Source organism: Labrus mixtus, chromosome 18 (assembly GCF_963584025.1).
Source record: "Labrus mixtus chromosome 18, fLabMix1.1, whole genome shotgun sequence".
Taxonomy (NCBI): domain Eukaryota; kingdom Metazoa; phylum Chordata; class Actinopteri; order Labriformes; family Labridae; genus Labrus; species Labrus mixtus.
Window position 1 is genome coordinate 8,799,140 of NC_083629.1, and position 27,680 is coordinate 8,826,819.

Here is a 27,680-nt window from a genome sequence, read left to right on the forward strand (position 1 = left end):
CTGTTTCTTCATCACTTCATTCATCGACTCTTTAACACAAAACAAAGTCAGGAAGTCAGAGCCTGCAAGACTCTACTTTGGGAACAACACACACAGACACACATCAACACTAACACACACACACACACACACACACACACACACACAGGGAGATTAGAGCAGACAGCTGATATCAGTGCACACTGAAGTCTGTGAAGCTGAAAAACACACTGTTTAGATAAGCAGGAAGTGGGATTAGAGAGAGTCTGTCAGCAAACACACACACATCTACACTAACACACACATCTACACTAACACACACACACATCCACACTAACACACACACACATCTACACTAACACACACACATCCACACTAACACACACACACACACACATCTACACTAACACACACACACACACACACACACACACATCTATACTAACACACTCACACACATCTACACTAACACACTCACACACATCTACACTAACACACACATCTACACTAACACACACACACATCTACACTAACAAACACACACATCTACACTAACAAACACACACACATCTACACTAACAAACACACACACATCTACACTAACACACACACACATCTACACTAACACACACACACACACATCTACATTTAAACACATCTACACTAACACACACACACATCTACACTAACACACACATCTACACTAACACACACACACATCTACACTAACAAACACACACATCTACACTAACAAACACACACACATCTACACTAACACACACACACATCTACACTAACACACACACACACATCTACATTTAAACACATCTACACTAACACACACATCTACATTTAAACACATCTACACTAACACACACATCTACACTAACACACACACACACACACTATATCATCTATACTCTCACTGATATATCAGCATATATATGATATTATATATAAGCGTCTTTGAGTGTCTATAAAGCGCTTTATTAAACCATCTATATGTCTTCTTATTAAACTTGATAGTAAACTGTTGACTGAAATAAAGGCTGTGAATGAAAAGAGACTGAGATAGAGGATGAGCCTAACCCTAAACCCTGCCATCCATTAACCTAATAATGAGTCTCGGGTTAGGCCCTGCCCCCCACGCTCAGCGCCTTCATTAACATATCAATTGATGTCATGTTAAGCCCCTCCCCCTGATTAACATACTCCTGGGCCTGAGAGTGACCTCGCTAACAGAGTCATGACTGACAGTTTGTGACCCTCAAACTGAACACGATGTTAATGAGCTGAGAACAATAGAGATTAGAGGGATTCAAAAAACACTCACATGTTTTTATTTCTATTGTAAACAAACGCTCAGACATTCATTCATACTTTGAATCGTTAATGAAGACATGTTGATCAAACTTAAATTTCAAACTGAAATACATTGTTTATTCTAATGTTGTCAAAAGGGAACTTTTTTGATTTCTTTAAAATCACTTCATGAACAAAGAGGTTTTTTTTTTTTAAGATTTATTTTTGGGCTTTTTGTGCCCTTTTAATTGAGACATAGGACAGTGGACAGAGTTGGAAACCAGGGACAGAGAGCGAGGGGAATGACATGCGGGAAAGGAGCCACAGGCCGGTTTCGAACTTGGGCCGCCCGCCTAGAAGACCACAGCCTCCATACATGGGGCGCGCGCACAAACCACTGTGCCACCAGCACCCCACAAAGAGTGTTTTTACATCAAACTTTATTGATTCATCCTGAAGGACAGTTTCAACATTCACTTGTAAAAAATCAAACATGAAGTTTTCATTAAAGGAAGAATGTGCAACTTTTTGATCCAGTAGATGGCGCCCTTGAGCTCCAGCATGAAACCAAAACAAACTGCTGTTTGGCCACACCTCTTCCATACTGAAGCCTCCGCCCTCCTCCAGATACACACCTCCAACCCCCCCCCCCCCCCCCCCCGAGTCCACATGGACGGAGGAGTTATCAATCAAAAAGCACCATAATTAAGCACCATTAAGCAAAAGCGGCAGACAAACTTGTCCTTTGCTCGAGCTGCAATCTCCTGTGTCCTGCATTGTTGTGTTAGCATGCTAATGTTAGCGTTCTTTAGTTAGCTCGTAGCTTGACATTGCATGTAAACTGACACAGAATGAGCGTGATCTAAAAACTCTTACATGACATCCAAATAATCAGTGAGTATGTTCTTCTTCTTCTCTCTAGTCCTTCACTAAAACAGTTTTTATACACAAGGGGAGGAGCCGGTCGTCCCGTCCATGTAAACACATCTCTGACAACATCACAGCCAGCGGGACTCGAGGTTCTGACTCATTGTAGACAGTCATGACTCAGAGACACAGTTACACAGGACAGACTTGATTTCTGATATATTTATGTGGAACATGTCGATCATTCTTCCTTTAAGGAGTTCCTTAACAGAGTCAGATCTCAGTCATGTGATTAAAAACAAGAGAGATGCTGCTACAGACCACTCATCACTTTACATCCGAATATCATGATTAATATAATCATAAGTATCAGAATATAAAGATTAATAATAGAACATAAAGATTCTAATAAATCTTTTCATACAAACTCTTCAGTGTTTGTTTTTTTTAATCTCAGCTATTTGTCTCATTACATCTGATCCTTTAGGACTTTAGGACCTGAGGGCAGCCTGACCGGAGGAGAGGGAGGGGCTGAGCGACGGAGGGGCGGGGGGGTCAATATCACATCATTAAACACCGCCACACAGGAAACACTTTGAATCTGCCCTTCAAAATAAAGACAACAAAAGTACAGATGAACGTGAAAGAAACCTAAAATAACAAAGGTCTAGAACAAAGTACAGAAGAAGAAATCAGGATGTCTGATGCCTGCTGTAGGTAACACTGTATAACACCTGTTACCTGCTGTAGGTAACACTGTATAACAGACCTGTTACCTGCTGTAGGTAACACTGTATAACACCTGTTACCTGCTGTAGGTAACACTGTATAACAGACCTGTTACCTGCTGTAGGTAACACTGTATAACACCTGTTACCTGCTGTAGGTAACACTGTATAACAGACCTGTTACCTGCTGTAGGTAACACTGTATAACACCTGTTACCTGCTGTAGGTAACACTGTATAACAGACCTGTTACCTGCTGTAGGTAACACTGTATAACAGACCTGTTACCTGCTGTAGGTAACACTGTATAACAGACCTGTTACCTGCTGCAGGTAACACTGTATAACACACCTGTTTATAACCTTTTGTTCTTTGATGTTGTCGCTAACATTACATCACACTTAATGATGTCATAAAGTTAAGAAGAAACATGAATTGACTTATCTGTAGAATCAATCGACGATGATGATGATAATGACGTGAATGATACATCAGGATATAAGAGGAGAGGATCTCTGAGAGGATCACTGAGAAGATCACTGAGAGGATCTCTGAGCAGATCTCTTTTGTAGTAGAAGTATTTGTAGGACTGCAGTACTTAACAGAGACGTTGTCAGCAGGTAACAGGTGTGTTATGCAATATTACCTGCTGATTGGCTGTTCAATGTTCCTGTAAAAACAAACAAATCAAAAATATGAACCAGTAAAGTTTTTATTTTTTTATTTTTGTCTCTTAAAAAATGAATGCTTTGATTTTTAAATGTGTCTATTTTATTTAGAAGGTGCATACAGGAAAGGCATATGATCATTGTTGGTGACATAACTCAGCTCGTTGTTCTTGCAGCGTGGAGGGGGCGGGGCATGTGGGGCTCGGAGCTGCTGTTGGTCAGTCCGTGCAGAGCTTGGGGAGCAGCGGCAGCAGGACGGAGCCGAGTCTGCGTGTCTCTCTGACGGCCCCGCTCATTGCCGCGGCCCCGGGGCATGCTGGGAGTTACCTGGAGACGTGCCTGAGCGGACCCAGGAACCGTTTAACGGATTGTTTACCGGATTATCCTGTGTAAAGGAGGACCGTGGGACCACCGGTTGCTGCTCGGAGCTGCAGGGAGCGGACTGAGGACCTTTAACCCGCTTTGTTTAACCCGGTGAGTTTGTCCCGGGTTAAGTTCACCGTGGCAGCTGATCCGGCCCCGCACCATGCTGTCTGGACCCCGCAGACCCGGACCCTGATTCTGTCAGACCCGGAGATGCTACAGTCTGGAACCGCGCGGCGGGACGCCGACGCGACAGAGCGGCTGCGCGCGGTGCGAGAGCGGCTGGAGGCCACCGTGTCCGGGCTGGGGGAGCTGGAGCTGTTGAGGCAACGGCAGGAGGAGCTGGTCCGAGCGGCGCTGGGGCTCCGGGAGGAACTGGAGCAGGAGGAGGAGGAGGAGGAGGAGGAGGAGGAGCGGCGGAGGGAGGCTCAGCTGAGCTCTGAGGAGAAGCTCCTGGAGGAGAACATCCTTCTGCTCCGGAAACAGCTGGTACGTAATGATCTGTCTGCCTGATGACCTCTGACCTCCAACCTCAGTCTGGGCCTGAAAGACTCAGGTGAGGTAGAGGTCGGGGTTGAAGGCGGGGTCAGCCTGTGTTAATAGAAACATGATACAGAGTGTGTGTGTGTGTGTGTGTGTGTGTGTGATCAATGGATCAATGGATCTGCATACACTTTACAAATGGAGCAGGTCTAAAGCGACTCTTTACAAAGACCCAACATTAATCCACCGTGAGCACAGCACAGCATTTTGCAAAGTCACAGTGGAGAGAAACTTTTTTTAAGAGACAGAAACCTGGAACAGAACCAGACTCATGTTGAACAGGCAGAAACCTGGCTCAGAACCAGACTCATGATTAACAGACAGAAACCTGGAACAGAACCAGACTCATGTTGAACAGGCAGAAACCTGGAACAGAACCATACTCATGTTGAACAGGCAGAAACCTGGAACAGAACCATACTCATGTTGAACAGGCAGAAACCTGGAACAGAACCATACTCATGTTGAACAGGCAGAAACCTGGCTCAGAACCAGCTCGTAACACGTGGTGTTCGGGTCTGAGAAGCAGAACCAGAGAGCAGGTGAGCTGATTGTGTTTCTATGTTCTTTCTATATGTTATTTCTAAACTCGTGAGTTCACCATTTGCTCGTCTCTTAAGCGGAATTTAAACCAATTACAGTTTATTTGTCTCTTTAAGGTGAGAGAATAAACATCCTGATGTCATAAAGCAATGATGTCGTGTGTGTGTGTGTGTGTGTGTGTGTGTGTGTGTGTGTGTGTGTGTGGGGGAGGTTTTATGTTTGACCAGAATTGACTCTTCGAGTCTTATCCCTGGCCCCCCGCGGCTCAGAGAGGATGCTGGGAGATTCAATGATTCCAGGTGTGTGTGTGCCTGTGTGTGCGTCTCAGTGTGTGTGTGTCTAATTAAAGAGGCGTGTTGTGGCCTGAAGCAGCTCTCAGTTAATGAACTCTCTCCGGTCGGTTTGTTCAGAGAGTCAGCAGGTAATCAGAGAGAGAGAGACGCAGGCCGGCAGACAGGCAGAGACAGACAGGAGGACAGACAGGCAGACAGACAGGCAGGCAGGCAGGCAGACAGACAGACAGGCAGAGACAGACAGACAGACAGGAGGACAGGCAGGCAGACAGACAGGCAGAGACAGACAGACAGACAGGAGGACAGGCAGGCAGAGAGACAGGCAGAGACAGACAGACAGACAGAGACAGACAGGAGGACAGACAGACAGGCAGGCAGACAGATAGGCAGGCAGGCAGGCAGACAGACACACAGACAGACAGGAGGTTTGCTGTTGGCTTATTTATGTCTGTGTACAGAGTTTATTCATTAAAAATATATCAAGCTGTAACGTCTGCAGCAGGTAAACAGGCTGTAACGTCTGCAGCAGGTAAACAGGCTGTAACGTCTGCAGCAGGTAAACAGACTGTAACGTCTGCAGCAGGTAAACAGACTGTAACGTCTGCAGCAGGTAAACAGACTGTAACTTCCGCAGCAGGTAAACAGACTGTAACATCTGCAGCAGGCTGTAACGTCTGCAGCAGGTAAACAGACTGTAACGTCCGCAGCAGGTAAACAGACTGTAACGTCTGCAGCAGGTAAACAGGCTGTAACGTCTGCAGCAGGTAAACAGACTGTAACGTCTGCAGCAGGTAAACAGACTGTAACGTCTGCAGCAGGTTGTAACGTCTGCAGCAGGTAAACAGACTGTAATGTCTGCAGCAGATAAACAGACTGTAACGTCTGCAGCAGGTTGTAACGTCTGCAGCAGGTAAACAGGCTGTAACGTCTGCAGCAGGTAAACAGACTGTAACGTCTGCAGCAGGTAAACAGACTGTAACGTCTGCAGCAGGTTGTAACGTCTGCAGCAGGTAAACAGGCTGTAACGTCTGCAGCAGGTAAACAGGCTGTAACGTCTGCAGCAGATAAACAGACTGTAACGTCTGCAGCAGGTAAACAGACTGTAATGTCTGCAGCAGGTAAACAGACTGTAACGTCTGCAGCAGGTAAACAGGCTGTAACGTCTGCAGCAGGTAAACAGGCTGTAACGTCTGCAGCAGTTAAACATACTGTAACGTCTGCAGCAGGTAAACAGGCTGTAATGTCTGCAGCAGGTAAACAGGCTATAACGTCTGCAGCAGGCTGTAACGTCTGCAGCAGGTAAACAGACTTTAATGTCTGCAGCAGGTAAACAGACTGTAACGTCCGCAGCAGGTAAACAGACTGTAACGTCCGCAGCAGGTAAACAGGCTGTAACGTCTGCAGCAGGTAAACAGGCTGTAACGTCTGCAGCAGGTAAACAGGCTGTAACGTCTGCAGCAGGTAAACAGACTGTAATGTCTGCAGCAGGTAAACAGACTGTAACGTCTGCAGCAGTTAAACATACTGTAACGTCTGCAGCAGGTAAACAGGCTATAACGTCTGCAGCAGGCTTTAACGTCTGCAGCAGGTAAACAGACTTTAATGTCTGCAGCAGGTAAACAGACTGTAACGTCCGCAGCAGGTAAACAGACTGTAACGTCCGCAGCAGGTAAACAGGCTGTAACGTCTGCAGCAGGTAAACAGGCTGTAACGTCTGCAGCAGGTAAACAGACTGTAATGTCTGCAGCAGGTAAACAGGCTGTAACGTCTGCAGCAGGTAAACAGGCTGTAACGTTTGCAGCAGGTAAACAGACTGTAACGTCTGCAGCAGGCTGTAACGTCTGCAGCAGGTAAACAGGCTGTAACGTTCGCAGCAGGTAAACAGACTGTAACGTTTGCAGCAGGTAAACAGACTGTAACGTCTGCAGCAGGTAAACAGACTGTAACGTTCGCAGCAGGTAAACAGACTGTAACGTCTGCAGCAGTTAAACAGACTGTAACGTTCGCAGCAGGTAAACAGACTGTAACGTCTGCAGCATGTAAACAGACTGTAACGTTCGCAGCAGGTAAACAGACTGTAACGTCTGCAGCAGGTAAACAGACTGTAACGTTCGCAGCAGGTAAACAGACTGTAACGTCTGCAGCAGGTAAACAGACCGTAACGTCTGCAGCAGGTAAACAGACTGTAACGTCTGCAGCAGGTAAACAGACTGTAACGTCTGCAGCATGTAAACAGACTGTAACATTCGCAGCAGGTAAACAGACTGTAACGTCTGCAGCAGGTAAACAGACTGTAACGTTCGCAGCAGGTAAACAGACTGTAACGTCTGCAGCAGGTAAACAGACCGTAACGTCTGCAGCAGGTAAACAGACTGTAACGTCTGCAGCAGGTAAACAGACTGTAACGTCTGCAGCAGGTAAACAGACTGTAACGTTCGCAGCAGGTAAACAGACTGTAACGTCTGCAGCATGTAAACAGACTGTAACGTTCGCAGCAGGTAAACAGACTGTAACGTCTGCAGCAGGTAAACAGACTGTAACGTCTGCAGCAGGTAAACAGACTGTAACGTCTGCAGCAGGTAAACAGACTGTAACGTCTGCAGCATGTGTGTGTGTGATGGTTTGTATTTCTGTGTGGGACACAAACACTAACTTTCAGCTGTCGTCTCTGTGCTGTGTTCAGGTGTAACTTTTAACGGGTCATGCAGCGTGGCGGTGAGAAGCTTTGAAGACAAGTCAGTGTGAAGTCTGGAGGTCCTGGAAACTTTTCACATTCACTTTTCAATGCCTTGAAATGTTCACAGAGTCAGATGAGTCAGCTGATCCTCAATATTTTTTAAATTTGTATAAAACATTATTTAAAGTCAGTGTGAGAAGGTGTCAGCCATGTTTCTTTATGTTTCAGCAGCTGCTTCATATTTGACAGAAATCTGATCTCAGATCTGTCTGACTCCATACAGACTTCACCTCCTCCTCCTGCTGCTCCATCTCTCCTCCTCCTCCTCCTGCTCCTCCTCTTCCTCCTCCTTGTCTTCCTCCTCCTCTGCTCCTGTTCCTCCTCCTGTGGTTCAGGATATGTTTTCAGGTCAGCTATCTTTCCTGGTTGTTTCTGTGTTGGTGCAGCTGCAGCTCTAAACTTGAATCTGGAGCAGATTAGCCCCCCCCCCTGCTCTTCCTCCCCCCTGTGAGGAGGAACAAATGGAGATTCCTTTGAGCTGCTGAAACTCTGCAGATCGACTTTCAGCTCTGAGACGAGCAGCTGAGAGACAAACAGAGAGCTGTGTGCTCCTCCTTCATGTCTAGACATCTCCTTTAGATTAGACCAGGATCAGTCCCAGTCTGGACCTTTACTTAGACCAGGACCAGAATCAGGATCTCACACATGATAATTAATAATCTGGAGTCAAGAGCTTTACTTAGACCATTTCCAGGATCTCATACATGATGATGATAAATCTGGAGTTTAGAGTTTTACCAGGACCAGGACCAGGGTCAGGATCTGAGCATTACGGTTACTTTCTCACCATGACCAGAATTCTGTTTAACCAATCACAAAAGATCTCTTCTGATGATGGCATGGGCCACGCTGCATGACAGGAAGTGTCACGCTCGTAGTTCTGATGACCACTGACTCCAGACCTCGCTCATGGTTTGGGATAAAGTAATGAAGGAAGTGTGAGAGTGACATCACTTCCGGTTGAGTCTCAGCTGTCAGCAGGTTGATTGACAGGACGAACAGCTGGAGGAGCGTCAGTGTGTGTTTGAACACACCGCTCATACCAGAGAGCAGCTGTACGCACGCACGCACACACACACATACACACACACACACACACACGCACAAACACACACACATACACACATGCGCGCACAAACACACACAACTGGTTCATATAACTGGTTTGTATGACTGGTGTGCAGTGGGAGCTATGGTCTGGTTCAGTATCAGAAGCTTGTTTCTGCAGCTCAGTCAGAGGAATGCAGCACATGACCTGAGAGCTGCATAACCCGCATGTTTCCATCTCTGCTCACTGTGTGTGTGTGTGTGTGTGTGTGTGTGTGTGTGTGTGTGTGTGTGTGTGTGTGTGTGTGTGTGTGTGTGTGTGTGTGTGTGTGTGTGTGTGTGTGTGTGTGTGTGTGTGTGTGTGTGTGTGTGTGTGTGTGTGTGTGTGTGTGTGTGTGTGTGTGTGTGTGTGTGTGTGTGTGTGTGTGTGTGTGTGTGTGTGTGTGTGTGTGTGGAACCAGGTGATAATCAGCAAGTATGTAAACAGCTGATCTTATCTGTCTGTGAGCCTGAAGCTGCAGATCCCTATCAGACTCTGACAGGTCACATGACCTGACCAGGCTGTTAGCACTGGATCACATAGACCTGAATCACATAAACATGGATCACATAGACCTGGATCATATAGACCTGAATCACATAGACCTGAATCACATAAACATGGATCACATAGACCTGAATCACATAGACCTGGATCATATAGACCTGAATCACATAGACCTGAATCAAATAGACCCGAATCACATAGACCTGGATCACAAAGACCTGGATCATATAGACCTGAATCACATAGACCTGGTTCACATAGACCTGAGTTTCTCAGAGTCTGACCAGCTCACTTGTCGTAGATAATGTGGTCAGGGGTTGATGTGCTTTCACATGTTTACACCTGAACCCAGACTGGACTAGGACTGAGCATGCGCTACAATTCTGACTCAGGGCATGCTGAGTCAGCTGAAATGTTCAGAGCATGATAGTCGTCCATGTTTTCATCATTGAACACGCTTTTCTGCGTGCTGACTCGTTTGTCATTGACAGGTCAACAGGAAGAAGGTCCAATAGCAGTGTTTCCCCTAGGTTTAGAGCGTTGGGGGCGTGGGGACAAGCCGACATGCCGACACGACGACACAAACACTTGAAGGAATCTTGGTGTTCATGTGTTACTTTTAATGACAGATGTCCTTTTCTATCGGAAAGGTATCCTTAAATTACTTCTTTCCCTGATTTCCGACTCTATCCACTATCATATCCCTACAATAAAGGCACAAAAAGCCCAAAAATAAATCTTAAAAAAAAAAAAAAAAAACTATATATATATATTTTTTTACTTGACCTTCAGGGGGGGCAGGGCGGGGCGGGCCAATATAATGGTAGGGGAAACACTGAATAGTAACTCAGATAGGGGTCATATCGCCACCTACTGTTGAGGAGTATGATCATACTCTTCTGGATCCCCCCTCAGAGCGCGCATACTGAGACATGACAATAGAAAACTACAATGGACTAATGCGTGTGTGTGTGTGTGTGTTTAGAACTGCCTGCGGAGGAGAGACACCGGACTCATCAGTCAGCTTCAGGAGCTCGACCGACAGATCAGTGACCTGCGCCTGGACACCGAGCCGCCACATGACCCGCCGGAGACCGACAGCAGACCCAGTTCAGGTATGAGGAGGGAACACACTGGGTTTACTGGTGACCAGTTAACTCCAGATCTGATGTGACATTTGAACCAAACAGACTCAGAGCATTGTCTTAACTGCACTAAAACATTGGCAAAATTTGTAGAAGAGGGAGGGGCTTACTTGGACCATGTGCTAGTATGTCTGTTATATGAAAACGTGTCGGGAGAAAACTGAATCGTTGACAAATATTTCTGAGGAACCATCCAAGAACACAAGCTAAACATGACTCAGCTGTTTTTTTTTTTTAACCATTTCATCTCTGCACCCCCCCCCCCCCATCCCAGGTTTCTATGAGCTCAGTGACGCGGCATCTGGCTCGCTCTCCAACTCGTCTAACTCGGTCTTCAGTGAGTGTTTCTGTTCGACAGCCGACGCTGATGGACGACTCCCGTCTACAGGTAAACAACGTCCATATTTCATCAAGATGACACCCACACACCTGTACTTATACACACAACTACTACACAACAAACACACACAATTAGTTGTATATTAGTTGTGTATTTGTTGTGTAGTAGTTGTGTGTTTGTTGTGTAGTAGTTGTGTGTGTTTGTTGTGTAGTAGTTGTGTATTAGTTGTATATTAACACACAGAACTAATACACAACAAATACACAACTACTACACAACAAATACACAACTAATATACAACTAATACACAACTACTACACAACAAACACACACAACTACTACACAACAAACACACACAACTAATACACAACTACTACACAACAAACACACACAACTAATACACAACAAACACACACAACTAATAAACAACTAAAACACAACAAACACACACAACTAATACACAACAAACACACGCAACTAATACACAATTACTACACAACAAACACACACAACTAATACACAACAAACACACAACAAACACACAACTAATAAACAACTAATACACAACAAACACACACAACAAACACACAACAAACACACACAACTAATACACAATTACTACACAACAAACACACACAACTAATACACAACAAACACACACAACAAACACACAACAAACACACAAAACTAATACACAACAAACACACACAACAAACACACACAACTAATACACAACAACACACACAAAACTAATACACAACAAACACACAACTACTACACAACTAATACACAACAAACGCAGGTCAAACACACAAAACTAATACACACACAACTACTACAAAACAAACACACACAACTAATACACAACTAATACACAACAAACACACACAACTAATACACAACTAATACACAACTACTACACAACTAATACACAACTACTACACAACAAACACACACAACTAATACACAACTACTACACAACAAACACACATCAAACACAGACAACTAATACACAACTACTACACAACAAACACACACAACTAATACACAACTACTACACAACAAACACACATCAAACACAGACAACTAATACACAACTAATACACAACAAACACACACAACTAATACACACAACAAACACACAACAAACACACACCAAACACACAACAAACACACACAACAAACACACACAACAAACACACAACTAATACACACAACAAACACACAACTAATACACAACAAACACACACAACTAATACACACAACTAATACACACAACAAACACACACAACTAATACACAACAAACACACACAACTAATACACACAACAAACACACACAACTAATACACAACAAACACACACAACAAACACACAACTAATACACATCAAATACACATCAAACACACAACTAATACACACAACTAATACACACAACTAATACACAACAGACACACACAACTACTACACAACTAATACACAACAAAGACACAACTACTACACAACTAATACACATCAAACACACATCAAACACACACAACTACTACACAACAAACACACATCAAACACACACAACAAACACACATCAAACACACACAACTACTACACAACTAATACACAACAAACACACATCAAACACACACAACTAATACACACAACTAATACACAAAAAACACACATCAAACACACACAACTAATACACAACAAACACACATCAAACACACACAACAAACACACATCAAACACACAACTAATACACACAACTAATACACAACAAACACACATCAAACACACACAACAAACACACATCAAACACACACAACTAATACACAACAAACACACATCAAACGCACACAACAAACACACATTAAACACACAACTAATACACAACAAACACACATCAAACACACACAACTAATACACACAACTAATACACAACAAACACACATCAAACACACACAACTAATACACAACAAACACACACAACTAATACACAACAAACACACATCAAACACACACAACTAATACACACAACTACTACACAACTAACACACATCAAACACACACAACTAATACACAACAAACACACATCAAACACACACAACTAATACACACAACTAATACACAACAAACACACATCAAACACACACAACTAATACACAACAAACACACATCAAACACACACAACTAATACACACAACTAATACACAACAAACACACATCAAACACACACAACTAATACACAACAAACACACATCAAACACACACAACTAATACACACAACTAATACACAACAAACACACATCAAACACACACAACTAATACACAACAAACACACATCAAACGCACACAACAAACACACATTAAACACACAACTAATACACAACAAACACACATCAAACACACACAACTAATACACACAACTAATACACAACAAACACACATCAAACACACACAACTAATACACAACAAACACACATCAAACGCACACAACAAACACACATTAAACACACAACTAATACACAACAAACACACACAACTAATACACAACAAACACACATCAAACACACACAACTAATACACATCAAACACACACAACTACTACACAACTAATACACAACAAACACACATCAAACACACAACTACTACACAACTAATACACAACAAACACACATCAAACACACACAACTACTACACAACAAACACACATCAAACACACACAACAAACACACACAACTAATACACAACAAACACACATCAAACACACACAACTAATACACAACAAACACACATCAAACACACACAACTAATACACAACAAACACACATCAACACACACAACTAATACACAACAAACACACACAACTAATACACACAACTAATACACACAACTAATACACACAACTAATACACAACAGACACACACAACTACTACACAACTAATACACAACAAAGACACAACTACTACACAACTAATACACATCAAACACACATCAAACACACACAACTACTACACAACAAACACACATCAAACACACACAACAAACACACATCAAACACACACAACTACTACACAACTAATACACAACAAACACACATCAAACACACACAACTAATACACACAACTAATACACAAAAAACACACATCAAACACACACAACTAACACACAACAAACACACATCAAACACACACAACAAACACACATCAAACACACAACTAATACACACAACTAATACACAACAAACACACATCAAACACACACAACAAACACACATCAAACACACACAACTAATACACAACAAACACACATCAAACGCACACAACAAACACACATTAAACACACAACTAATACACAACAAACACACATCAAACACACACAACTAATACACACAACTAATACACAACAAACACACATCAAACACACACAACTAATACACAACAAACACACACAACTAATACACAACAAACACACATCAAACACACACAACTAATACACACAACTACTACACAACTAACACACATCAAACACACACAACTAATACACAACAAACACACATCAAACACACACAACTAATACACACAACTAATACACAACAAACACACATCAAACACACACAACTAATACACAACAAACACACATCAAACACACACAACTAATACACACAACTAATACACAACAAACACACATCAAACACACACAACTAATACACACAACTAATACACAACAAACACACATCAAACACACACAACTAATACACACAACTAATACACAACAAACACACATCAAACACACACAACTAATACACAACAAACACACATCAAACGCACACAACAAACACACATTAAACACACAACTAATACACAACAAACACACATCAAACACACACAACTAATACACACAACTAATACACAACAAACACACATCAAACACACACAACTAATACACAACAAACACACATCAAACGCACACAACAAACACACATTAAACACACAACTAATACACAACAAACACACACAACTAATACACAACAAACACACATCAAACACACACAACTAATACACATCAAACACACACAACTACTACACAACTAATACACAACAAACACACATCAAACACACAACTACTACACAACTAATACACAACAAACACACATCAAACACACACAACTACTACACAACAAACACACATCAAACACACACAACAAACACACACAACTAATACACAACAAACACACATCAAACACACACAACTAATACACAACAAACACACATCAAACACACACAACTAATACACAACAAACACACATCAACACACACAACTAATACACAACAAACACACACAACTAATACACACAACTAATACACACAACTAATACACACAACTAATACACAACAGACACACACAACTACTACACAACTAATACACAACAAAGACACAACTACTACACAACTAATACACATCAAACACACATCAAACACACACAACTACTACACAACAAACACACATCAAACACACACAACAAACACACATCAAACACACACAACTACTACACAACTAATACACAACAAACACACATCAAACACACACAACTAATACACACAACTAATACACAAAAAACACACATCAAACACACACAACTAATACACAACAAACACACATCAAACACACACAACAAACACACATCAAACACACAACTAATACACACAACTAATACACAACAAACACACATCAAACACACACAACAAACACACATCAAACACACACAACTAATACACAACAAACACACATCAAACGCACACAACAAACACACATTAAACACACAACTAATACACAACAAACACACATCAAACACACACAACTAATACACACAACTAATACACAACAAACACACATCAAACACACACAACTAATACACAACAAACACACATCAAACACACACAACTAATACACACAACTACTACACAACTAACACACATCAAACACACACAACTAATACACAACAAACACACATCAAACACACACAACTAATACACACAACTAATACACAACAAACACACACAACTAATACACACAACTAATACACAACAAACACACATCAAACACACACAACTAATACACACAACTAATACACAACAAACACACATCAAACACACACAACTAATACACAACAAACACACATCAAACACACACAACTAATACACACAACTAATACACAACAAACACACATCAAACACACACAACTAATACACACAACTAATACACAACAAACACACATCAAACACACACAACTAATACACAACAAACACACATCAAACGCACACAACAAACACACATTAAACACACAACTAATACACAACAAACACACACAACTAATACACAACAAACACACATCAAACACACACAACTAATACACATCAAACACACACAACTACTACACAACTAATACACAACAAACACACATCAAACACACAACTACTACACAACTAATACACAACAAACACACATCAAACACACACAACTACTACACAACAAACACACATCAAACACACACAACAAACACACACAACTAATACACAACAAACACACATCAAACACACACAACTAATACACAACAAACACACATCAAACACACACAACTAATACACAACAAACACACATCAACACACACAACTAATACACAACAAACACACACAACTAATACACAACAAACACACATTAAACACACACAACTAATACACAACAAACACATCAAACACACACAACTAATACACAACAAACACAACTACTACACAACAAACAACTACTACACAACAAACACACATCAAACACACACAACTAATACACAACAAACACATCAAACACACACAACTAATACACAACAAACACAACTAATACACAACAAACACACATCAAACACACACAACTAATACACAACAAACACATCAAACACACACAACTAATACACAACAAACACAACTACTACACAACAAACACACATCAAACACACACAACTAATACACAACAAACACACATCAAACACACACAACAAACACACATTAAACACACAACTAATACACAACAAACACACATCAACACATACAACTAATACACAACAAACACATCAAACACAAACAACTAATACACAACAAACACACATCAAACACACACAACAAACACACATCAAACACACAACTACTACACAACAAACACACACCAAACACACACAACTAATACACAACAAACACAACTACTACACAACAAACACACATCAAACACACACAACTAATACACAACAAACACACATCAAACACACATCAAACACACACAACTAATACACAACAAACACACATCAAACACACATCAAACACACACAACTAATACACAACAAACACACATAAAACACACAACTAATACACAACAAACACACATCAAACACACACAACTAATACACAACTAATACACAACAAACACACATCAAACACACACAACAAACACACAACAAACACACATCAAACACACATCAAACACACACAACAAACACACAACAAACACACATCAAACACACACAACAAACACACATCAAACACACACAACAAACACACAACAAACACACATCAAACACACACAACAAACACACAACAAACACACATCAAACACACACAACTAATACACAACAAACACACATCAAACACACACAACAAACACACAACAAACACACATCAAACACACACAACTAATACACAACAAACACACATCAAACACACACAACTAATACACAACAAACACACGTCAAACACACAAAACTAATACACACACAACTACTACAAAACAAACACACACAACTAATACACATCAAACACACATCAAACACACACAACTAATACACAACAAACACACGTCAAACACACAAAACTAATACACACACAACTACTACAAAACAAACACACACAACTAATGCACAACAAACACACATCAAACACACACAACTACTACACAACTAATACACAACAAACACACACATCAAACACACATCAAACACACATCAAACACACACAACTAATACACAACTAATACACAACAAACACACACATCAAACACACATCAAACACACACAACAAACACACATCAAACACACACAACTAATACACATACCTGATACACAACACTCAGACTGTACATGGTCAGGACTTTTCTTAGAGGGGGGGGTTTACCGTGCTCAGGTAATCTGCCAATGTGTATTCTCTGTTCAGGGCCAAATAGCATTTTCATTTACTCAGTTTTTCAGTTGTTTCCTTCCAATATTTGATGTATTTTTCTTTTTCGATAATTTGATTTGGTCGAATCAGGGGGATGTTGGGGTCTTCAGGCTGGTTTGGTCTAATTTGGGGGGTATTAGGGTCCTAAGCCTGGTTTTGGTAGTATACGGGTGTCGCTGTGGTCCTGAGGCTGTCCAGCCCAGGTCATGTGATCTGGGCGGAGCCTCTGGACCAGCTTGTTGAGGGGACTTTTCTCTGGCTTCAGCTCTGTGCAGCTCAAGGCGATGCGATGGTAGGACTGGGTTTCACCTGTTTTTAGGTGTTGATAGAATTTGAATGCTCTTTTTTTTGGGGGCGGCAGTAGCTCAGTCTATAGGGACTTGGGTTGGGAACCGGAGGGTCGCCAGCTCAAGTCCCGGTGCGGACCAAATATGAAAGTTGGTCTGGTAGCTGGAGAGGTGCCAGATCACCTCCTGAGCACTGCCGAGGTGCTCCTGAGCAAGGCACCAAACCCCCTCCCCACCATCAGCTCTGGAGTGCCCGCTGTGGGCAGCCCCGTCACTCTGACATCTCTCCATAAGTGCATGTCCATAGGATCCTGTTTGTGCATGTGTGTATATTTCAGCCTATGTGTGTGTTGCATGATTAACAGAGTGTAAAAACAGAAATTTCCCCTTGCGGGGATCAATAAAGTAAATCTTAATCTTATTTTGTGGAGGATATTGGCCGAGTTCTGCTCTTCATGCGTTGTTTGGGGTCTTTCTTTGAACAGGTAAGAGGTTCTTACAGAACTCGGTATGAAATGTTTCCATTATTATTTTGTCCCATTTGTCAAAGTCCTGATTTAATTTTGGTCCCCAGATTTCACTGCCATACAGAATAATTGGTTCTAACTCAAATTGGAACATTTTGAGCCAGATTTGAATTGGGATGTTAAATTTGACATTTCTTCTGATGGCTCTCGTCCCTTTATAAACATCAGTATATATCTCAGCAGCGAGGTGTGACTGGAGAGCCGACCTGTTCTCTAAAGTATTTCATCTTGTGTTGAATCAGTAATCAAGCTGTTGACTGTGGGGCGGGTTCTCGTATGCTTCGGCTCTTGGTGGTTGTGAAAGCTGAGGTGTGTCTCTCCTGATGGAGCAGACTGAACAAACATGGTTCTGTGTCTCAGTTTATTCAGCAGATCAAATCATGAGATCCGTAAATGAAGCGTCTCCTCTGACGTGTAAAACAAACTCAGGTGGAACGAATAAGAGCATTAATCTTATCAGTCACACGTCAGACTTTCCCACAAACACGTCTGAGTATCTCTCTGAGGATCTGTGTGGGAGGGGTCACCACTGTGCCCTGCTGACACAGCTTCAGGTCCTTAGAGGCTAACAGGGATGCTAACTTCTGTGTCCTAGGAGTAAGTAGTGTCTGTAGTCCGTCACCTCTCTGACATATTCATCATGTTCCCTTCACATCAGGCCTGGAGCAGAGCACAAAGAGTTAACTTTTCTCAGCCCTCTGTCTCCACACCAAAGAATTTTCCACTTAGTAATGCTCGTGCTCTCCATCAGCCGATCCACACAGAGTCATGGCAGCACTCAGCTGAGCCTCATCAGGACTGAATCCACTCCCATCACTGACTTTCTGTGAACCAGCACGGTCACACTGAATCATTCAAATACCATCTGTGAGAGCCTGCAGCTGGATCCGTTGGCAGCAGAACTTTTCCTAGTATAACTTTCTTTAAGCCACCCGATGGATGAGATAAAAACAAATTCATCTGCTCATGACATATTTCTGCCTTCCTTCTCAAACATTCTTTTTTTGTCTCTGACGACAGGGATTGTTCCAGAGGACTTCCGAGTTACTAAAGTGATTCCAATGTTTAAAGCAGGTGATCCCAGCTCTTTTAATAGTTAGAGACCTATCTCTATCTTGCCCTGTTTTCAAAAATACTAGAAAAGGATTCTCTTTCACCTTGATTCAAACTCTATTCTTTATAAACATCGATATGGTTTCAGGAGAAATCATTGGGTAAAACATGATCTTTTCAATAGAAGCCATTTTGTTTCTGTCAAGGATCGCTCCTCCGACAAAGAGGATTGTTCTCCAATAATGTTTGCACATGACACAACCCTCGTTCTCTCTCATTCTAATTTGGATTCTTTGATGAGGGATGGTAATATTGGTTAAACTGATTATTTTGAAATGGTTTCAATTAAATAAATTATCCTTGAATATAGAAAAAGTATATTATATTAAGGATTTGTCCAAAATGACAATCGATTATGTTGAGATGCCCCGGGTATCAACTAGGAGATTTCTGGGACTTTCTGTTGATGAGAATTAGAGTTGGAGAGAACAGATCGACTGTTAGCAGAAAATAAACAAATATTTGGTATTATTGGAAGTGTCAGTCATCTCGTCTCCTTACTCTTTGTTATAGTTATATTTATCCTGATCTTATCGTCCAGAAAGGATTTGTCAGGATGGTGATCAGAGTCCGGTTCTTCTTCTGCTCCTTTGTTTGAGAAACTCCAGATTCTGAATATGTATAACATCGATCTTTCATAAATATGTGTTTTTATTGATAAAACATGGAGTGAAGGGAATATCTCTGAGCACTTCAAGAGTTACTTTATTCTTACTCCATTGGTGCTCAACCGTCTAGCTTCAGATCTTCATGTTGTAATGTTTGATGAGCAGAAGTCGACTCTCCATTCCTTTCAGAAGCAGCAGATTATAGAATATGTATTCCATCTTTCAAAAACCTGCTGCTCAGTGAAATGTGACAAAAAAACAAACATTAAACTGCTCGTCCTTAACGACTCATTATCCATGTATACATGGTTCATCAGAATGACTCGTATGTTTCTATCAGCAGTGTTTTGGTTTTGGTTTTCTGCTTGTGTTTGTCATTGTATGCAGTTAATACATTTTCTCTACATATCTGTGAACATGTTCTTTTCTGCATCTTAATTGTTTAGTTGTTTTTTAATTTGATGATATTTTAGCATTGTGTAGGTGGAGGCTTCAAATGAGCTCTTTGAGTTTTCTGCACTGAATCTTGTCGATTTTGTTATTTGTTTAATATGTTACTGTGCAAATAAATCAATCTCTCTCTCTTTATCCTTCAGACGAGCTGGTCAGCTGTTTGGACTGTGATGGTCTGGTTGGAGGACTTTGTGATGACTCGTCTATCTGTGGTACAGTCCGCCGTTCACTCTCTGCTCCTCACCCCCCCACTGTGGACTCCATCTCTTCTGTCTCTTCCTGTGACTCTCAGTCTAAGTACCACTGTGACCTGGTGGCCAGGAACGGCTGTGAAGTGTACCGCTACCCGAGCCCGCTGCACGCTGTGGCGGTGCAGAGCCCGGTCTTCCTGCAGAAGTTGTGCCATGGCGGTCTCGGCATAGAAGAAGGAGCTCTGAAGAGTTCTGGAGAAGGACTTAAAGCAGACTGTGTCCTTCAGTCTGATCCTGTTTGCGCTTCGTCTGTCCCTCAGAGCTCCTCCTGGCCCGCCCCCTCTTCTTCTTCTCTAACGCTGTCACAGAAGCGACTGGACGGCTACATCTTCAGTCTGCTGCAGAGGAGGGCCCTGCCAGTCAGGACCAACAGACCCAGGACCAGTATCAGCACAGAGCCGTCAAAGAGCGTGTTGAGGCCGGTTGGTCTCTGTGGGAGGCAGCTCTCTGCTCCCTGCTCAGGGGGTGGTACTGGGACTCTGAGGGGTTCTGAACACAGACCCCCATGGTCTGCAGGAGGAGCAGACGGAGCCTTCCCCTCGTCTTCTCAGAGGCAGTGGCCCACTGAAAGTAAAGGTGAGCAGGAGACTTTTTACCCAGACGGAAACATGATGCACAATGTCTTCAAGTTTCCCCACAGTGACTTCTCTCCTCTGAGTAACAACATCCACCCAGTCTGTTCTGTCCCAGAGCCTGATGTTAACTCAAGCACCAACAGTCTACTCAGACTGAGAGAGAACAGGAAACATCCTCCTCCATCAGCAGCGTCCACAGCTACTCTGCCCAAAGATGTCAGAGATTTGGGCTGTCCCAAAGCTAACTCCTCCCCCAAGAAGCCACCATATTTCCCTCCTGACCAGGAGCTGCTCTTCAAATCACCTTCAACCATCAGAAAAAAGTCAGCTACGCCCAAGAACAGTCCTACACCTGTGCTGACAGGTCACACTGAGAGCACTGAGATGTCAGTGACTAATAAAACAGGTGTAGGTGTTTCGTCTCACAGTCTGGATGAAGCAGGAGGACGGAGTCGTGTGGTTGAGAGCAGGTCCCCCCCAACCCAGCAGCAGGACATCAAACTGTGTCAGGGAGGAGACAACGATATAAGGACAGTCAGAGTGAAGAGTGCCACCATGAAGACGAGTCAGACCACTGAACACAGCGAAAGACGAGGGGACAGGTACCACCACAGGTCCAGCTCTAAAAAGTCCCGTCTGCTGGAGGACGGAGGCCCAACCCACATCAGAACCTCCAGGAGAGCAACAGGGTGCACCAATAGGACATCCTCCTCTAGAATCAAACGCCTCCCTGCGTCCATCCCAGAGGGCCGAGTCCCTGACAAACAAACCACATCCACACTGAGCAGTGTGCGTTCAGGTTCATCCAGGCACTATCACCACGGAAACCATCACCATGGAAGTAACCGTCACCCACATGGTCACCACCATCATGGTCACCACCACGGACGTGACCAGGTTGCAATAGTTGCCAAACCAAAGTACAAACGTACGTTGCCTTACGATGAAGCATTCAGACGCGCTCAGCGACGTAAGAGAAAGGAGCTGCTGAGTCGTTGTGCCGCATGCCGATTCATCCCCTCTGATGGGGCTTTGAGCAGCCCGTATGCCTATACAGCAGGAAGTGACTCTGAGTACTCAGCCGAGTGTGCGTCGCTCTTTCACTCCACCATCGTGGACACCAGTGAGGATGAGAGGTCCAACTACACCGCCAACCGCTTCGGAGACAGCGAGTCCAGCGACGACGAGTATGTGGAGGAGAGCACCACAGCCAGTGATACAGAGGAGAGTGGGGGAGGTGGGGCAGGGGGTGGCACAGGTGGTCTGGGAAGGGGGTGGAGCCAGTTAGAGGAAACAGAAGCCAGGGCGACAGGAAAGGACATGAGATCAGCTCATACAAAGGCCTTTGTCAAAATAAAGGCATCCCAAACCCTGAAGAAGAAGATCCTCCGGTTCAGGTCAGGTTCTCTCAAACTCATGACCATGGTGTGAGTCAGCAGGAAGCCCTGTCCCCTACCTACCACACAGAATAAGAGCCCTGCCCCCTTCATGCCACACAGGACCAGAGCACCAGGCCCCTTACCTACCACACAGGATCATAGCCCTGCCCTACCTGTCACAGGGCCAGAGCCCTGCCCCTTACCCATCATGTATAATCAGAGCCCTGCCCCCTACCTGTCAAAAATAATCAGAGCCCCGCCTCCTAACTAGCACAGGACTAGAGCCCTGCTAGAGCCCTCCTCCTCACATCCTGTCCCCCTCACATCCGGTCCCCCTCACACCCTGTCCTCCTCACACCCTGTCCCCCTCACACCCTGTCCTCCTCACATCCTGTCCCCCTCACACCCTGTCCCCCTCACACCCTGTCCCCCTCACACCCTGTCCTCCTCACATCCTGTCCCCCTCACACCCTGTCCCCCTCACACCCTGTCCTCCTCACTTGAACCTGAAGATCAGGTACCTCAGCACTGGACTCTTATAGACCCTGTCATATTCTTACCGAACTCAGCTCCTGATATCAAACAAACACTCACAGCTGACAAAACACTGAACAAGTGTGACTTTAAAAAGTGATATTAATGTAAATTAAAGTTTCTAACAAGCAGCCAGGATGGATGCAGCCATGAATGCAGCAGGTAAATTACCATTTGTAAAGAGGTGAAGGTTTGTACAGAGTTTGTTCAGCCAATCAGATTGGCCTCCTTCACCTCACTCTGTCTTTAATTGGCCAACCAGTGCATCAGAAAGTTTTAACTGAGATCAGAGATCAGGACTCTGTCTGCTTCTGAGTCTTCTGGTCTCTGTTGAACTGAGTCCTCTGGTCTTTGGTTGGGTTCTTCACAAAGTTCTTCAGGTGGTTCCTCACATGTTAAAGACGTCATCTTCAGAAGGTTCTTGAGCAGGTCTTCTGGATGGTTCTTCAGGTGTTGGGGTTGAGGGTTCAGGTCTAATGGATGGTTCTTCAGGTGTTGCTGTTGGGGTCGAGGGTTCAGGTCTTCTGGATAGTTCTTCAGGTGTTGCTGTTGGGGTCGAGGGTTCAGGTCTTCTGGATGGTTCTTCAGGTGTTGGGGTCGAGGGTTCAGGTCTTCTGGATGGTTCTTAAGGTGTTGGGGTCGATGGTTCTTCAGGTGTTGGGGTCGAGGGTTCAGGTCTTCTGGATGGTTCTTCAGTGTTGGGGTTGAGGGTTCAGGTCTTCTGGATGGTTCTTCTGGTGTTGCTGTCGGGGTTGAGGGTTCAGGTCTTCTGGATGGTTCTTCAGGTGTTGCTGTCGGGGTGGAGGGTTCAGGCCATCTCTTAATTTCCTGCACTTTGAGACGCCCGCTCAGCAGACAGGATGGGCAGTTGAAGCCTTTAAGTCTGTTTATGTACGTAGTCTTCTTTAGTATTTATGATTACATGATGTTTGGTTGTAGCGCACGCCACATGTCTGTACACGCTTCTCTTCGTTACGTCGGGCTGAATGAGTTGGCTCGGTTTGATGAAAGCTATTTAAACCTAATATATATTTGCTTGGTACATATAGGATGCTACACAAGGTACTGACTGACAGCCGGTCAAGGCTGCACTTTTTATAATGTTTATACTCTCAGCCTGATGTGTCTTTATTATGACTGTCACCACTGTTGCCATAACAACATGTTAATACAGCTTTTAGATATGAGTGGAAACCAGGTTTATATTTACCCTGTTTATTTTAGGAGAACTTCATGGTTTGTTGAAATAAAAAGTACTGAAGTTTGAAATAACCATGTGTTTCATCAGAGTGTCGGAGAGGAACCAATCCATCACACGTGTCCAGGAGTTTATCAGGAGATCATTAAAATTAATGAATGACCAAATAATGGGTGTCTAGGACATATTTTCTGTTGCCATGGTAACAAACCAACAAACCGGTATCGATATACTTGTTTTTTTACTAGCATCATATCGTACTTTAAAAATCTCTACCAGAGAGTCTAAAAAGAATCTTCACACTTCAGAGGATCAATTTTTTTAAATGAGACTCAAATGTTTGTCCGTCTGTTACAAACATGTGACTAGCTTAGCTTAGCACAAAGACTGGAAGCAGGAAACTGTTAGCCCCTATAGCTACAGAACGGCTAGCCCATTCAGTGTAACATGAGGGTTGTGTTGGGTGTTTGCATGCAGGCTACATGGACTGTGTTATGGTTGCTAAAGCAGTTAGCATATAGCATAAGTAAGTATGGTAAGGTTGGTACAGCTAGAATGTAGGAATGTTACTGAAGCGCATGGAAAGTGTCAGCCCAGTGTTCTTAAACTAGGACTTAGCTAACACTTAATGTTTTCAATGTTTATTAAAGATGTTTATAAAGGAAGAGTAAGAGAGTGTGTGTGTTGAATTAGCAGGCTAGCATGTTAGCTCTGTAGCCACTATGCTAAATCACTGCAATATGTTAAAACATCTCTATAATAAGTGTATTAAATGTTATCCTAGCCAAGCCTAGCTTCTCTTCCTGTTAGTAATCAAATTACTGAAACTTTCAGGTTTTTAAGCCCTGCTTCCTGTCTCTTTGCTAAGCTAAGGTAATCTCCTCCTGATAGAGATGATATGATTTTCAGAGCAATGAACACAAAGACCTAATTAAACAGCAGTTGGACATTTTAAAGGGATACTTCACCCATTTGCATTAAGCTTTGTATCATTAGAAACCTGGTAGTATTTTTGAATGGTCGTGCATCCCTCCCTCATTTTCCCCTGAGATGGGAAATCTTTGTATTTTTAAGTCTGAAAAGAAGCTTTCAGTGACGCAAAATGACGATTTTTGCATCACTGGAAGCTGTTGCGGTTAGCGGGGTGAATGTACAACGCTAGTTTCTCATATTTTAGACCACTGAAGCTACAGACCAATCACAGATCAGTGGGTGGGAACTCACTCCCAGAATCGAAACTTAACATCCGCCATATTGCTTGGAAGCTATGCTAACAGGCTCTATGGAGAAAGCTGATAATGACAAAATATCAATATAGCGGCGAGACAGCTGCTGCCGAAAGGCCGGTCTTGTGTTTTGGCTGCTGCGTCCGCTGCCTGCCGGGGCCGCTTGCCGGGACACAAGACCAGCCTGTCTGCAGTAACCGTCTCGCGGCTATATTGCTATATTGCTGGCCGCCACGGCGGTGAGGACGAGGAGCCCGGGCCGGCTCGAGCTGGGGCGGACTGGTAGTGTCGGTGCTCTCACTGTTTGCCTATGGACACAGACATAGAGTCTGTTTTCTGCCAGGAATTTCCAAGATACCAATTCCTTCTGGAAGAAATCTCTGAATCAGCTTTACCTCAAAATTCATTTCACATTTCTACTACATGTATGACCCAATGTCAATACAGATTCATGTTTCAACGGGTGAAGTATCCCTTTAACTGTTTCAGGCTGCAGACGTGTTTTTCTCTGAGAGGCTGAACATGACAAATTCTGCAGTCTGTTTTGAAATGATCCAGATATAAATCAGAGTCAAATATAAATGTAGAGATAAGTCAGAAATAAATCCAACATAAATAACTCTAGTTCATCTTTAAACAGAGTGTTCAGCCGTCACTTCATTTCTCTGTTCAGTTATTTTCACTTTCTCTCCTGAAACCTTCAAACGTGCTCTGAGGTTTGTTCTTCTCCCTGTAAATTATCTGATCTGTACTCGACTGTTACTGAGAGAGAGAGAGAGAGTGTGTGTGTGTGTGTGTGAATACAACTTTATGCTGGTGCTTAACCTTTTTACGCTTCATTAAACGTGGACTTGAACACTTCATTGTTCTGCCTTCTTCTGTTTCCTCTGACCTCAAATCCTAATTTTACCAGGTTTTTTGTCCCAGTTTGACTACAGTTACCCCCCTCCCCCTCCCTCCAACCACATGTAAGGGCTTAATGTAGGATGACCATATGTCATGATTAGGGCAGAACTGTCCGTGTCCCCACAAATATCTATAAACCCTCACATGTCCCGGTTTTGAACAGAACCTGTCCTGTCCAGAATGCTTTGCCTGCATTGTGTCCTGTCTGCAGACTCAGAACGCTGTCCTCCTGTTTCTGTTTAATGAAAATAAAGTGACTACACCACG

General features: G+C 43.0%; 1 protein-coding gene across 6 annotated transcripts; it reads left to right on the forward strand.

The window, feature by feature from the left end:
- Positions 1-3,605: 3,605 nt before the first annotated feature.
- dact1 (dishevelled-binding antagonist of beta-catenin 1) lies at positions 3,606-27,368 on the forward strand. Of its 6 annotated transcripts, none has more exons than XM_061063774.1 (7): positions 3,606-4,395; positions 10,602-10,731; positions 11,036-11,149; positions 20,191-20,244; positions 21,488-24,721; positions 24,752-24,799; positions 24,848-27,368. In XM_061063774.1, the coding sequence occupies exons 1-5, from the start codon at positions 4,120-4,122 to the stop codon at positions 23,599-23,601; spliced, it is 2,688 nt and encodes an 895-aa protein (XP_060919757.1). In that variant the 5' UTR covers positions 3,606-4,119; the 3' UTR covers positions 23,602-24,721; positions 24,752-24,799; positions 24,848-27,368. The 6 variants fall into 6 exon arrangements, with proteins under 6 accessions (XP_060919757.1, XP_060919758.1, XP_060919759.1 ...); XM_061063775.1 differs by having other exon boundaries at positions 24,752-24,793; positions 24,841-27,368; XM_061063776.1 differs by having other exon boundaries at positions 21,488-24,679.
- The last annotated feature ends 312 nt before the right edge of the window (positions 27,369-27,680 follow it).

Coding starts and splice junctions, on each gene's coding strand:
- dact1 (XM_061063772.1), top strand. CDS start 4,120: ATGCTACAGTCTGGAACCGCGCGGCGGGACGCCGACGCGACAGAGCGG. Junction 11,150..20,190: donor TGGACGACTCCCGTCTACAG/GTAAACAACGTC, acceptor CTCTGACGACAG/GGATTGTTCCAGAGGACTTC. Junction 20,245..21,487: donor GATTCCAATGTTTAAAGCAG/GTGATCCCAGCT, acceptor TTTATCCTTCAG/ACGAGCTGGTCAGCTGTTTG.